At 39.4% G+C, this 16,594-nt stretch overlaps 1 protein-coding gene and 1 pseudogene across 1 annotated transcript; both read right to left on the bottom strand.

Moving 5' to 3' along the window:
• Nucleotides 1-5,044: 5,044 nt before the first annotated feature.
• Nucleotides 5,045-5,165, bottom strand: LOC120616853 (uncharacterized; annotated as a pseudogene).
• A 5,649-nt stretch (nucleotides 5,166-10,814) lies between these two features.
• FAM200C (family with sequence similarity 200 member C) lies at nucleotides 10,815-16,271 on the bottom strand. The gene is made up of 2 exons (XM_039877145.1): nucleotides 15,850-16,271; nucleotides 10,815-12,849 (listed from the first exon to the last, which is right to left on the bottom strand). Exon 2 carries the CDS (start codon nucleotides 12,798-12,800, stop codon nucleotides 11,016-11,018), a length of 1,785 nt encoding a protein of 594 aa, XP_039733079.1. The 5' UTR covers nucleotides 12,801-12,849; nucleotides 15,850-16,271; the 3' UTR covers nucleotides 10,815-11,015.
• Nucleotides 16,272-16,594: the final 323 nt, after the last annotated feature.

Raw genomic sequence — 16,594 nt, forward strand, 5'->3', positions numbered from 1 at the left:
AACATGAGAAATAAAGATTCTATCCCTGCCTTTTGTCTGGGAAGAAAAGCAGAAATCCCAGATTAAAGAAATGAAGCATGATTAAGCTACATAAATAAAATTTAGTCAGCAGCTAGAATTTTTTTTTTCTGTTACTTATTGTGAGGTAAGAGACTTATTTCTCTAAATCTTGTATTTCAAAAGACTTCTATATATTTCCTTTAAATCATGCTCAGAAGACACTTAGCTCTACATATGTTATCCACTTAATTTATGATGTGTATAATAAAAAATTAAAAACCTTAAAACATACAAGAGTGTGTCCAATGTGCTACCACTTAGGGGAAAAAGTTTACACACAAATACACGTACCTACGTTTACGCATAACAATCTCTTCAAAAAATATATAACTTGGTAACGCTGGCTGCCTCTGCGGAGAATCTGTGGAGCTAAGAGATGAAGTGACAGATGCAGGCTTCACTGCACTGTTTTGAATTACTATATGCCTGTATTAGATATTAAAAATAAAACACACTCTTAAAAAAGCTCAAAGGGCAAAACACGCCTTTATAATGGAGAGATTTGGTGGCCAGTTTATTAACCAAGTAAGGAAATTTAGCATTACCAAGGGTAGAACAACCTGACATTATAAGATATATTAAGGATTTTAACCTGAATATAACTTCAGATCTAATCTCTGATTAGCAGAAAACATACAGAATAGCAGAATTAGCTAAATGATTATAGGAGAAAACAGTTCAGAGTGGGACATTATTTAAAATGCCAATGCCATAAAAAAATCAAAAGGTAGTTCAAAAAATTAGTAATAAAAGATATTTAGGGACAATTGGAGGAACTGTGAATATAGTCTGAGTTATTACATAATGTTAGGGAATTATTGTTAATTTTCTGGGGGTGAATAATGCTTATGTGGTTATATAGGATAATGTCCTTAGTCTTAGAAGATGCATATTGAAATATGGAAGGGTGAAGAGGTGTGATGTTGGTTCAGAACCCCGGAACACACACACACACACACACACACACACACCACACACACACACACACACACACACACAGTTGATTACTAAGCTAGTCTCTTAGCTTTAAACTCAGCTCAGTGATGCCAGGGCTGAGACTTTGCAAATCACATTTCTCCTTTGCCAGCTGCCCCTCTGGTAGTCTGCCAATAGGGCACTAGAAGGAGACTGGAAATCTAGAGTGGCAAGGAACTTGCTCCTTTCCATTTTGCTTCCTGTTATTGTCACTGTCACCCAAGCAATTTCTCCTCACCCTGGCAATGACAGTTATTTCCTGTAGGAGCAGCTGGTCACGTTTACATTTTTCCACAATCTCAGAATTAGCCTTATTCTTCTTCAGATATACCAGTCTCAGCAGACAGATGCCTTCTCTGACTCAGCTCCATGGGACCCGTCATCCAAGCTCCTAAATTTTATTAATCCCAAGCTCTTCTCCTTGCTCTCCCGGCCCTGGGGATAGTCACTGCTTTCCGCGTTTACTACAGTATTCTTTTTGCCTTTCCAGTTCTCTAACAGCTGGTTAACAATTCTTTACATTAAATTCTCTCTGTAAAAGTAACTGAAGGAGCTTGCGTCTCCTGACTGAAAGTTGACTAATACAGAAATTTGTACCAGGAGACTCAGGAAACAGACCTTCAAAGACAGAATTTTCTCAGGTGTTTGGGTTTCTCTTTAGACTTGAATGCAATATTGAGCTCCTTGACATGGAAATGGGATGCTGGCAAGCCATGGCATTGAGTGACACTGACTAACCAAATTATTGGCTGTATTGTGATGAAGAACCTCTTGAAGCAAGTGTCCTGGAGACCAAGTGGCTGCTGCAAATACAGAGACTGTGGGGTAGGTGTCTTTTTCAGAGTGCCCCAGAGTGCATACAGTAAGAAAAGGACACTCTCAGCTCTTTAAAATCTCAGATCAAGGCCCAGAGAACTAGAGATTCTGTGGTGCACCTAACAGTATCCCAAATGTCTTGCAGCTGAAAATTCACACAATATTTAAGTGTGAGGGTTGTGGACTTACATGTAAATTGAATTCACAACCTACAACTTTCAGTGAAAGTTAGGATGAGAGTTGGAAAAGTGTCCCTAAGACTTGGAATGAAGACATCTGTATGGACTCTAATGAAGCTGAAAATCTTAACTCCCAAGTTACTCTGAGCCTCCCAGGCCTTCACCTTCTGTCTCGGATTAGGTTTCCTTTGTTTGAAGTCCCTGTAATAACCTCACCTGAGGCAGTCTTCTTTCTAGGAGATGCCTATACTTTTCAAGATCTACCCAAACTACTCCTTGTTGCCACTAAACCCATAACTAGGGTCAGATGATCCAACATATTCCAAGGGAACAAGTACAAAGTCTGATCCTGAAGGAAAGATTTCATAATCCAAAAGAAATGCAAGATTTTCCTCATGTATATAAGCAGGAACCTGATGAATATGTGTGGGAATGGGATTCTAAGAGTGTTAGACCAAAGAAAACAGAATACGACAGGCCAAATTTACTGATATGGGTGTACTTATCAGGAATTCTGGATTCACTGTTAACTTGTACTAAGAATTTACTTACTTGGACCCAACAGTGACCTACATAGAATGAATCTGAGACGCCAGAACTTCCTTCCCTGGCATAATGTAGAGAAAGGAATTCAAGACTTAGGGAGATAGAAATGCTGGGGTAAGCTTATGTGTGACTTACTGCCCTCATCCACTACCTCTGACTACTATATGGTTCAAGAGGACCCAGAGTACATTCCTTCACTAAGGTATTGGGCAATACATTAATGAGGAGGTCACCAATATCCTTGAAAATCTCTGTAGTTGCTGTTCTGTGTAGGCTGGTAGGATGGTGGAAGATCTTGCCACTGAGATAAGTTCATAGATTTCAGTGGGGTGATGGGATCCTATGGTAGCAGAGACCAAGTAACAGTGCTTAGTCACTAGAGATAAGGTGGATGCATTTAACATAATGCAAAGCAGAGACAAAATGATAATCAGAATGTTTTGATCCACAGGAATCATTGATAGTAGCTGTGACAGTTAATTTTATGTCAACTGGCTGGGTGACCAGATGCCCAGATATTTTGTCAAACTTCTGGGCATTTCTGTGAGGGTGTTTCTAGATGAGATTAACATTTAAATTGGTGGACTTTGAGTAAATCGGATTGCCCTTCAAACTTTGGGTGGGCCTCATCCAATCAGTTGAAAGCCCTAATAGAATAAAAAGACCAACCTTGCCCAAGCAAGAGAGAATTCTCTAGCAGACTGTCTTCAGACTGGAACTGATCGGCTCTCCTGGCTCTCTGGCCTGCTGCCCCACCCTGCAGATTTTGGACTTGCTAGCCTCCATAATTACATGAGCCAATTCCTTATAATCTCTCTCTCTCTCTCCTCCCCCACATATATCTCTCCATTGCTTCTGTTTCTCTGGAGAACCCTAGTACAGTAGCTAACTGGTAGAGTGGACTTGGAAATGAAGTAGATGGTCAATCTACTGAAATACTACTTGATCTATACAACAGGAAAAACTCTAGGCCTGGTGCTTGGAAATCTGACTCAAGTCACTGCAGTCATAGCCTCTTCTCCAGTTTCCAGACCTATGCCAGTCATCAGATCCAGCGCCTACTGATTGAAGGATATGCTGAATTCCCTTAAGAACTCCACAACATTGCCACAAGTATATAACTGTGAACCTTCCTCCAGGACTTCCCTCAGAGACCTACAGTCTTTAATAGGGTGACTGTGCATTGAGAAAAAAGAAAATCCTCAGATCTTTTGGGGATTGATTAGTAGGCACTGGCTCTAAATTGATACTAATTCCTGGGACCCTAAAATACTACAATGGTTCACCAGTCAAAGTGGGGGTTAATGGTGGTCAGGTAATGAATGGGGTGTTTCCTCAAGTTTAAATTACAGAGGATAGTAGGGCTATGAACCCAGTGGTTATACCTCCAGTTCTTGAATATGTAATTGGAATTGACATATGTGATTACTAGAAGAATCTCTAAATTCACTGATTCGTGGAGTGAGGGCTATTGTGGTAAAAAGAGTAAGAAGCCCCTAGAAATTCCCCTCTCTACCAAGGTAGGAAGCCAAAAAGCAATACTTCATCCCTAAAGGAAACTGCAGAGATTAGTGCCCCTATCGTCGGCTTAATATAGATCATATCCCCATTTGAATTTACCTGCTTTTCCTGCGTAGAAGGTTGATGGATCTGGAGAATGACTACGGATTATTGTAAACTTAATCAGGTGGTGATTCCATTTGCAGCTGCTGTTCCAGAAGTGGTATCTTTATGAGAGAAAATCAACATAATCCTTGGCACTTTATATATCATTATTGATCTGGCAAATGCTTTTCCCTCTCTATACTAATTTGCAGTGACCACTAGAAGCAGTTTGTTTTCACCTTGCAGAACCAGACTACCTTTAGTCTTGCCTTGGGTCTGTAACAACTTCCTGTCTGCCATGATGTAATACGCAGAGATCTTGATCATTGTGACATTTCATAGTCCATCACATGGGTCCACTCCACTGACATGCAGATTGGATCTGATAAAGTAGTACTAAGCATTCTAGATGCTTTAGTAAAATGCATATGAGCCAGAGAGTGGGAGAAAGATCTCATAAAAATTCAGGGACTCATCCACCCAGGTGAAGTTTCTGATGTGCTAATGGTCTGCAGCATGTTGCAACAGTTCTTTCAAGGTGAAAAACAAATTGCTATATCACCTACCACACAGAGGCAAAATGCTTGGTGGGCCCAATTTTGGCTTTTGGAGGCAACATATATCACATTTGAGTGTGCTATTCTGACCCATTTTCCCTAACACTTCCAGTTTTGAGCGGAGTGAAAGACTCTGCAGCAAGTCCATGCTGCAGTGCCAGCTACTCTACCATTTGAGACCAGCAGATCCAATGACACTTGAACATGGCAAGTAGGGGTTTTGTACAGAGCCTTTGGCAAAGGCCAATAGGAGAATCAAAGCATAGACCTATAGGGTTTTGGAGCTAATCCATTTTTTTTTTTTTTTTAACATAGCACCTGGTCTTCCTAGGTGGTCTCCCATCCAAGTATACTAACCAGGCCTGCCCCTGCTTAGCTTCCAAGATCAGACGAGATTGGGCACGTTCAGGGTAGCATGGCCATAGACCATTCCCTCTTTTGAAGATAACTATTCTCCTTTTAAGGAATGGTTCCATGGCACTGGGTGCTGTGTGATCCAGCAAGCCACAAATTGGAGTGTGCACAGCAACGATCTATCATCGGGTAGAAATGGTACATGAGGGATAGAGATCAAGCAGGTCTGGAAGGCACAAGCAAATTGCCTGAGTAAGTGGCCCAACTCCTTTGACACCCACTGCTGTTGCAAGACTTTTTCTCAATCATAACTTCGGCTGCATGGGGAGTTCCTTATGACCAGCTGATGAGAAAGAAATTTAGGCCTGGTTTACAGTTTATTCTGGCCAGTATGCTAGTACCAGCTGGCTGCTGCAAAAACTGCTGCAGCCTTAAACCCCAGTTAGGTCTCTGGAAAGTCCTAATGAAGGGAAATCTTCTCGGGGAGAATTTTGGGCAGTACATTTAGTTATCTACTGAACTGAGTGCTATCCACAGTATGAATCTAAACTCTAATATTTAAAGGCAATTACTAATGGTTTGACGAATGCTCGGGGACTTCAAAAGAACAGATTTAGAAGACAAGTGACAAGAAGGTCTGGGGGGAAGGTATGTGGACAGACCCCTCAAAATAGGCAGAGAACTGAAGATTAATGCGCTCCAGGTGAATGCTCACCAAAGGACACTGTGCAACCATGAGAACGTACTTTGCAGACATATAACTATAGGGAACATGATGGGCCATTAGCTCCAGCTGCTGCACGCTGAAATTCATCACTGTGCCGGGGCTGATCCATGCATCTGTGCATGGGCTGCTCCCAGCAAATAACTGAGAGTGGCAGGAACACTAAGTCATATATGGGTCTCCTGTGACAGGTGACTTTGGACGAAGACTTCCTGATGGCCTTGTTGAACCTAAATTAACACAGAAGAGGCTCAGTAATTAAGGCAAGGCGATGTACTTTGTAGCTATTAGCCAGCCTCTTTCTCCAGCCATCTTAATGACTGCCCAATGAGCCTATGTACAAGTGGACATGTTGGCAAGGATGGAGGCTTATCTGTAGGTCAACAACATGGATTGCCCCTCGCCATGACTGACGTACTAATTGCCTGACCTGCCAATAGCAGAGTCCAGAGGCCGACACTGAGCCCCTGATATGGGCACTTCGCAGCAGGTTAATTACATTACACCCCTTCTATCATGAAGGCGCAGCAATTTACTCTCACTAAAAAGATACATAATCTGGATATGACTTGCCTTTTAGTACTTCTGCCAGCCTTATTAATGGTCGTGGCATCATGTGCCACATTGCATCTTAGCAAGAAATAGCAGTGTGTTATTCTGCTTGGGTTGCCATAACAAAATGCCACAGACTGAGTGAAAATGACTTTCCACAATTCTGGAAGCTGAGAAGTCCAAGATCAAGGTGTGGCAAAGAAGGTTTAATCCTGAAACCTCTTGGTTTGTGGGTGGCCTCCATACCTCTGTGTGCTCAAATAACCTCTTGAGAGCCCAAGCTCTCTGGTGTCTCTTAGAAAGGTACTAACTTCATTGGGCAAAGGTCCTATCCTCATGACCTCATCAAACCCCATTACCTCCCAAAGGCCCCATCTCTAAATATCATCACATTGGGGGATAGGGTTTTACATGAACTTGGAGGCAAACACAAACATGAAGTCCATAACAGAGTGTGGCAACAAACTGAGGTCTGTGTAATTTATTGGTCTTGTCACGTACTTCATCACCCAGAAGCAGCTTGGTCTGTTAGAATGATAGAATGATCTATTTAAGACTCAGATACTTGCTACTGGGAGAAAATAACCTAAACAGATAAAGTTCTATCTTATAAGATGCAATATGTGCTTTGAGTTGGTAATCAATGAAAATGGTTTTGCATAGCAGACTACATTGGTCCAGGAATCAAAGGTTGGTAATGGGAGTGGCTCCTCTTACGATGGCACCTAATAGCTCATAGAATTTTTGCTTCCCATTGTTGCAACTGTGAGCTCTAACAGTTTGGAAGTCTTGGTTCCCAAGGGAGAAATGCTTTCACCAGAGATGTAAGTGGTTTTACTGAATTGGAAGTCAAGACTGTCACTGACCATTATGGGCTTGTGCTGTGAAGGTTAATGCCAGCAGGCCTGAAAGTGGCATGGTCAAGGCATGACAGGTCAGTGAACAGTGCTGCTCTGCAACCATGTGTCTGAAGAACTTCCGGGTGGTTTGTACCAATTTGTCACCATTGGTTATTGTAAAAGCGAGGTGTTTTATACCTTGAGACCTCCTCTACAGAACCCCCCAACAAAAAAAATTGGTTGTTGGGGGTGGTTTTTAGGCAACAGAATAATTAATAGAACTGCTATTAAATTTTAATAATTAAAGTGAGTTTAGGCTTCGTGTTTCCTCATTCTGGAAAAGGTGAGAGCATCTTCATTTGTACAAAGGATAGTTACACCTTAAGAGAACTACAAAGCTATGTTTATTGTGTAGAAATTCAAATATGCATAGAAGGGTACGAATGGATGCTGAATAGCTAAAGGGGTGAAATGTGCTGGTTATTAAGCTATTGTCATTTAGCGTCAAACTCACCCTTCTATACTTTCTATAATCTCTTTGTGATACTGGAGCTGGAACCCCACAAAGTACTTTTCTTTATCACCTACCTTTGTTACGCTGTGCGAATAAGAGGTAAGAGAGAGCGTAAATCTAGAGAGAGGACCAGGGACTTGCTCCTTCCTCTTTTGCTTCCTATTGCTCTATCATCTCTGTAATGGTTCTTCATCCTGGCAGTGAGAATTAGTTCCATTAGCAGCAGGAACTAATTGGTTTAAATGTTGAGTTTTTTCACACTTCCAGAGTTAGCCTCATCTCTCAGAGGCTAACAGAGCAGCACCAGGAGGCTGGTGCCCATTCTTCAGATTCTTGAACTCCTAGAACAATACCAGTACTAGCAGAGTCCCTTCCTCAGACACCTGAGTCTCACCTCCAAGGGGCCTCTCTTCCAAGCTTCCAAGTTTTAATAACTCCACCCCCTTCACTTGTTCAGCTAGCCCTATTGATGCCAGCTGCTTCCTACATTTACCGTCTCCGTGACACCTCAGTATCCCCTTTGGCCTTTCTAGTCCTCCCAATACATGGTTAATCATTCTTTAGTGTAGATTCTATTTGTTTAAAAACTGGTATGGTTTCTATTTCTTACTGGACCTTGTTTGATACATGAATACCTATACATTTATATAAACATAGTTACAACAAAATGTTAACTGAATCTAGAAAATAGGCATATTAGTGTTCATTGTATTACTCTTGCAACTTTTTGGTATGTTTGAAGATTCTCATAATAAAACATTTAGTACAAAGGTCTCCTACAAATCTGGATAAATATCAGTTCCAGAACAATAAGGCAAACCTGAGAAAAAGCCATTTATTTCTTCTCTTTCTCACCCTGGTTTTCCAATTTCTTGCAGTCTGGTAGTTAATGGCTCCACCAGAGCTGTCTGTCGATTTTGAGCCAGCAGCAGCTCAGATGGGGCATTTTAAATTTGAGCTACTAATCGCTTTTCTAGAGATGTTTAAAATCAGATAACCGGTAAAATCTATAATGTGAGTAAGTTTGTTTTCAACAAGTCATGCACAGAGTGACATCTACTGGTCATAAAGATTATGTCTTTATCATGTCTGACTCCTTTCTTGCAATTTGTCAATGACCTTAATTATATAGTAAAAATATAAGAAAATTCTTCCTTGGGAGAAAAAGAAATCAACACATATGACTTACATGTGCTGGTGTATGTGCCACTGTGGGAGATTTTTTTAAACTAAAAAAAGAAAAAATTAAGTTGCTTCTTCACTTTAGCAGGCACTCCAGTCTCCTTCATTTGATCAGGGGTAAGTAACCTGTTGTAGAACTTGAAAATTAATCAAACGTTGTTAGCTATTTCCTTTAAAATGTCCTTTGGGTTTTTGTTTTAGAGCAGAAATTAATAAATTTAGTCTAAGAGGGAATTTGAGTAGACTTACTGAAAGACTATCATACGTCATGTGTTTCTGGCATTTCATCCTCGTCCTGCGTCAGGTTCATACATCAGGTTCCAGGCTTCTGTACATGCACTTGCTCCCATCTCTACTTCCTTCCTATCTTCAGATATGTATATGTATTAAGCATCACACGTACTCATCCAGGTTTATTCCTTTACTAGCTTCGGAAAAATTTCCAACTGCTCTTGATATTAGATTGTACTAGGAAAAATTAGGACATATTTTGTAACTACATTTTTAAATGAAAGAAGGCATGTATTTATATTTATTGATAAAAGTATTTTGGATGGAGATAGTGTTCAGTTTTGTGTAGAAAATATAAACTTCAATTTGTAGTATTTAAAATGGCATCTAAATTTGGTAGTTGGATTCCATCCCTCTTTAGGTTTTTTCAGTTTTTCACTATTATTAAATGCTCTGATCACCCACCTTTGTGGACATCCCTGATTCTTTTCGTGTGATAAATTTATAGAGGGAAAAAATCCTCAAAGGGCTATGAATAATCAACAGAGGAATTAGAATTAGTACAATAATAAAAAGTGGTGCTAGCAGGAAAGATATATGTTTTATAAACTCAATCCTTAGCTACTATCTAGGAGTCAATATATAACTTCTAAAGTTGGTAACTCGAAACTGGCATATGTGTTTGGTAGAAACATATTACTTAGATGTATGGGTGGAACCACAAGAACTTAAAGCAGAAATGGTTAAGGTAATTGGGCGGGAAGGGGACTGCAGCTTTTCATTATGTGACTCATTTCCCCCCCAGTCTTAAGCATATAGTACTTTGGTAAAGACTTACAGTTTTGAAATAAAAATTTAAATTTATTTGAATTTAAAAATATTTTGCCAAATTACCATCCAGAAAGAGCACATTAAATTTCCACGGGAAACTTTTTTGATGGTCCTTAATTACTACAGTGACTTCATGTCAATTTGTTTATTTATATTCTGGTCCATTCAAAAGTTTTAAACCATGTTTAAAAAAACACACACACACATATAGAGTAAGATATAAAATAAAAGGGGAAACTGGGTTAAAAAAAAATAAGAGTAGAAGAAATAAGATGAGGCCAGAGGACCAACAACTCCATCAGAACCATTTGGAAAGCTGGTTTAGAATGAGGATCATTGATCTTATCCCAGACTTGCTAAATAAGCATCTCTAGGGTAAGGTTTGGGACCTCCTTTTTAGCAGCCTCGATAACTTGAAGCCCTGATGTATTTAAAAGAAGACAGAGAGTGACTAATAGGATATTAAGATATTTATTAACGTCATGGTATTTAGAGCACAGTAGCCAGAAGACTGGACATTGTGAGACTAACTCCAAAGAATACATTCAGAAACAAATCCCACATAAACTAGAGTCATCCCTTCTCCCTCTAGAACATTTCATAACCCTCTTCTGATTTCATTAACAACCCTCACAGAAATGGGAAGATTCAGCCTGTCATTTTGTCTTTTGACTAATACTCTTAACATGAAGATGCATGTTCTGGAAGGTCTTCTCTTTTCTCTTGGCTCCATTCCTAGCCTACTGACCATTTAGCTGGATGTTCTAGTGCTTGGGTGTCTTTTTTATGTATCACATCAACAGGTGAAACAGATACTTAGAAGAATCCTACATATCAACTAGGCAGTGGTACTAAATCTTTTCTGCTGCTTGTCCTCTTATTCTTAAAACATATTTTCACATGACTCATGTAAAAATTAAAAGTTAAAGATGCTAAATTTTTAAACATAGGATTTGGTATACCATAAATATAAAAGAGACAGGATCATAGCTTAATTTTACAATGGAATTGAGAATATATTAAAAATTACACATAAAAAAGTGTATCAGCTTACAGTGACTTCTGCTGTAGCTGTAGCTTTTGTTCAATGATGTCTGAGAAACGAGGAATTTTTTTTGAAATAGCCACACGGATGTCATCACTCATATTAAAGCAGCTTCTGGACTTTGTTTTAAAATGTAAAAGTGATGAAAATCCCAATTCACAAAGGTATGTCGTTGCAAATGGTATAAGAATTTCTAGAGCTGTCTTTGCCAGGTTTGGAAACACTGTGAATTGAGCACACCAGAAATCCTCAAGTTTCATTGTCTCAAATTCCATTAAAATTTGGCCACTAGCTCGTAATTCAGCAAGATCATTTTTCATTAAATAACCATCATCAACAAAATCCAGATTAAAAAGAAATGGATCCAGTATCCATTTACTTGCCTCATCAAGATCTCCAACGGAAAAATACCCATGGAAGAAGTTGCTCAACTGTTGCAGATGCAGTGTTATTTCAGCTGCAATGCTTTCTGCGTCATTATCCGAAACTACTATTTCTTCAAGAAAAGGAAAGTTGGTAAAATTTCTTTTCTCAATTCGCTTTAGCCAAAATGGAAACTTCCTAACAAATGCAGATAACTTCTCCCTTGCTGATACTGTATTCATCCCAGTCCTTTGCATAGATGCACTCAGTTCATTTAGGTGTTTGAATAAATCTGCAAGGTATGCTAGGTGAATTTTAAACTCTTTATTTTCAAAGCCATCAACTAAATTACTGCTTTGGTGGTGTAGAAACTGATTTATTTCTTCATACATTTCAAAAATATGAGTAAGTATTTGGCCTCGGGAAAGCCACCTCATTTCAGTATGGAAAAGGAGGACATTATACTCTATTCCGATTTCTTCAAAAAAAGCCTGAAACAGGCGATGATTTGGAGCTCGCCCTTTGATGAAATTTATCACTCTCACAACAGTAAACAGGGCATCTCTCAGCTTTGTAGGCAATGTCTTTGTGACAAGTTCGTGAGGGTTCAACAAACAATGTGTGATCACAATATGAGGTACTTCTTTTTTTATACAGGCAACAAATTCTGAATTTTCTCCTAGCATAGAAGAGGCTCCATCAGTACAAACAGAGCCACATACATCAAGTGCTATCTTTTGCTTCAAAAAGAAGTCTCTGAAGAGATTGAACACATCTTTTCCTTTCATTGTTAACTGCAATGGTTCACAGAATAGGAACTCTTCTATGATCTCTCTTCCTTTTATGTATCGCACAAATGCCATTAGCTGACTGCAGTCATCCATGTCAGTTGTCTCAGCAAGCTGAATACCCACTTGAAGAGGGCTGGATCTGATATCTTCTAGAACTTGCTGTAAGATATCCTTGCTCATTTCATCAATTCTAGAATGGATCACATCATCTGATAAAGGTACCTGCTGAAGTTTCTTTTGTGCATCTGGTCCCAAAACTATGTGCGCTATTTCCAATGCACAGGGTTTCACTAATTTTTCAGCTATTGTATGAGGATTCTTCTCCTTGGCACATAAATATGCAAACTGATAAGATGCCTGTAATAAGGCATCCTCTTGAGATGCAACTCCAAATGCTTTCAAAGTTTCACTCTGATCAGATGGTGCTGGCACATGCTTCAGGCTATTGAGATCATGCCCACCTACACCACCATGCTGTCTGTTAAAATGGTCAGACAGTTTTGATGGTCTGAGGTCAGCATTTGAAAATACCGAGTTACACAATACACATTGTGGGCGTTGAGTTCCATCGATTTCCGTTGTACAGGTGAACCAGTAACGAACATAGTCATCATCCCATTTGCGTTTCTTCGACATGGCACCCCAAAATTCTCAGGTAGTATTCCAGAGATGCTGCAGAATTTTGCTTTGGGAGTGAAATATAACCCACACATTAAAAATCAGTGGCTAACCAAATTAAAACAAAGCCACAAGACATGCCATCCTGTCATGTGTGTTCACGTCAAGAAATAATCCTGTAAGATGTTGCTTCAAAGTAAGCCATGACGGCATGACAGTACAACTTAAAGCTAGCAACTCACAGCTAATGCCCTGGAATACATGACTTGCCAGCAAGTTATATGTGGGAGATTTGGGCTCATGATAGGTGTGAATACCCTTAAGTCCTCTACTGGCGAATTGCAGTTATGGCTTAATTTGTTTTCAAAAATATATGTTCCAAACAAATCTGGTACATTTTGTATCCCCAGAAAGGGCATCTCACTGCCACCCCCTACTTCCATCCTGTGCCAATAACGTATGCACATTCCTTGTTATGCATCACTGAATCGAGAAAGGAATAATTCACTAAATACTTTAAAGAAGGGCAGATGTTTTGACAGGGCAGCTAGTTCTTTTTAATAGTTAAGGATTAAATAGGTCCATAAAACTATTTGATCTTTGAGTGGCTTTGGCATCAACTTAAGCAGAGAATTTCAAACAGGTCTGATTAGGTTACCCTTAACATAGAACTAGGACATAAATTTGGCTCAGAGCTTCCTGCTGCTAAAGTGTAACATAACACACTATTGGTACATGATTCATTCTGTCCATATAGAAAAACAAAACAAGTTGCTCAGGAGGAACACAACTATTCCTGTTACCGAGACTTCAGAAAAATTTCCCTTGTAGAGGACATCTTAATTACAACAGAAATTTCATGATGCTTTTTCATATAACTACCCCTCAGTAAAAGCAGTCCTGCCAAAAACACGAAAGGAAAATTAAGCAGCATTCCTAACACCTGGCTTAATCCAAGGATAAGATGTAGAAGACAGTGGTTTTCTAGTTTAGTAAATGGAGGAATGAGAGCTAAGTCTCTTGTTTAAATGCACATTCCCAGAGAGATTCTGATTCCCTAGCACTGGAGTAGGGGCCCAGAATCTGTATTCTAAGTAAACATTTTAGATAATTCCTATGAATAGTAACTAGAACAGCAATCTTTAACAAGAGATGCCCATCAGGAACCCCTATAAAAGTATACATGTCCCTGTACCACTGTAGAACTAATAAATGATCTCCAGAAGTAGGACAAAAAAATAGAAAATAAAGTTGTCCAGGTGATTCTGATACACGTAGTAGGTAGTCAGACCGAGAGGACTGACAACACATCCTCAGGCCAATTCCTAGCTTGCAGACACTCTAGGTTGCTAATAGTTTAAATGCTTTAATAGGCATTTAAGTTTTCTAAGTTGCAGACAACCTCCTAGGGAAGTTGAGGGGCCTCAAAAGAAAGCTATGCCTTTTCTCTTTTTCTTCCTCCTTAGCAATGAGCAAGAGTATTATCCAAGGACAGCCTCAAATATACTGAGAAAACAATTCTATTTCCCGGATAAATAAGTAATTCTCAAAGTTTCCAAGTTCTATGACACAGAATGTGGCTAAAATAACAAGGACCCATTAAAATCCAAACACTCACTTTGGCCTTAAAAAATAATCACAGTAAGTAAGCCAAGAATATTTACTTAAAGCACTAGATTTCCAGTGGCTCTGCCAAGATTAACTAGTTGTAAAATATACTTCTATGTAATAAATAAGTTGACTTGCCACATAGTTGTTTATAAGCCAGTTAAAAATTTGAAGATGTCTGCCAATCGACAAAGATAATTTAAAGTTTAAAAGTTGATCTTAAGCCTTCTTTTGTAAAATGATAAGACGAACCAACTGTTTAGAACCTCTAATTGATAATAAAATTATGACATCAACATAAAAAGTGCTTTTATCTTTCTGTATTGTTATGTATATTTACCATGTAAATATATAGAGCTTTTTCCTTCAGTCTCATTAGAAATCACAGGATCAGTTATGAGTCCATTCCTATCCACCCTGACTATGCTACTCAGATGTATTTTGAGATTTACCTGTTTACAATCAAAGAATTTTTAGAGAAATTCATTTACAGTATTCTTCTCCATCTCCCTCAAAGAGAGAGAACAGGTAGCAAGAATTTTCAAGATCCTCAAAGATGACGTTATCGCCCAAGAGGGCTTTCTTGTGTTTTAGAACCTCACAATTTTTACTTCCTCCTTTGTGGTATTCAGTAATCACATTCTAAAATATGTAAACATTAAAAAAGTATCATCATAATAAGGAATCACGGTTAAACAGGTGTGATAATGGTATGGTTGTGTTTTTTAAAGAGTCCTCATTTATTAGAAATATAGACTTAACTATTTACAAGTGAAAAAATATAATGTTGGGATTTCTTTTGAAATATTGTACTTCAGCACACATGCAAATACACACAAAGTGGGGTGGAGATATAAGAAATAAGATTGGCCTTGAGATGTTAACTGTTGAAACTGGACGATGGGACCCATCAGTTACACCATTCTATTTTTATGTATGCTGGAAATTTTCCATAATAAATAGTAAAAGAAACAAACAAAAGTATTATCTTATTAGGACAGATATAATTGTTTTTTAGAATGATTCTTTTGAGTTTTGTGAGATGTCTTAAAATGCAGAAAGGTCTGATATAAACAAGTAAAATGTTTTTGCAAATTTATGAAGGGTAGATATGAAGAAGTATCATGACAGAGGAAAAAAAAGTAAAGCTGAACATATAAATAGAAATACCTGGAGAATGCTAACATATACATTTCAGCAGTGACAACACCAAAGTGCAATTGTATACCTAAAACGCCAAATCAAATACGATTCAACTTCTAGGTGCAGGTGTCTGGGGAGGCAGAGGATTTAATCAATACATTTTATAGTTAAAAGCAAGAGCCAGGAGAAAGGGAAGGGAATGCAGTAGGTGAGTAAACGCTCCAGAGGCAAAAGCCTGGGATCCTGGCTTTATCACTTACAGGATGGGACCTTTCCAAGCCTCAATTCTTCAACTGGGGATGACAATAGTACCTACCTTATATGGTTGTTGGGTGGTTTAATTATGAGCATGCGTGTAAAGAACACGCAGCTGGTAACTGGTAGGAAGGACCTTTTGGTGTATTAAGGACGTTTAGGAGGTGGCCCGGGCGAGCATGGGGCGCCGGCGGCGAGGGAAGAAGACTGCGCTCGGTCTCCAGCCTCCCGTCTCCGAGCCAGAGGCGCAGGCCCAAAGGATGCTCGGGCTTCTTTTAGGCGCCCGTTTCAGACTGCAGTGCACTCTCCGCTCAAGCTGGCGCCTAATCTCTGGGCGCCGAAACCAGTCTAGGCGGCGGTTCCTCAGGTGCGACCCCGGAGCAGGAACCTGCGGAAAGTGAGAACACAAAAGCAGCCGCAGCGACCGCCGCATCCGGGTTGTCGGGGTGGCTTCCCGCCCGCAAACTGGGCGAGGCGTCTCCCAGCACGCAGGCGCATTAGCAACCGGCCAAGTGCCCGGCTGGCTTGAGTAAGGAGCATGCGCACTGAACCAATTTTTAATTTAATTTTTTAGATTGTGTACGTAGAGCTGGAGTTTATTGTGTAAGCCACAAAAATAGAATCTAAGGAATGGAAGGCACTGTTAAATCTACACAGTTCTTAAGAGCACTGGAAATAAAATTTTATATTCTGTCAGGCTTTGAGTTTGGCGATGGTAAAGCTCCAATAATTTACCATTTTCGAAGTGGAATCAATGAGGAAACAAGAAAGAGGCTGATTGTACTCGCAAAATAAATATTCAGGCA

The sequence above is a fragment of the Pteropus medius genome, unplaced genomic scaffold (assembly GCF_902729225.1).
Source record: "Pteropus medius unplaced genomic scaffold, Ma_sr-lr_union100, whole genome shotgun sequence".
Classification (NCBI taxonomy): domain Eukaryota; kingdom Metazoa; phylum Chordata; class Mammalia; order Chiroptera; family Pteropodidae; genus Pteropus; species Pteropus medius.

Coding starts and splice junctions, on each gene's coding strand:
- FAM200C (XM_039877145.1), bottom strand. CDS start 12,800: ATGTCGAAGAAACGCAAATGGGATGATGACTATGTTCGTTACTGGTTC.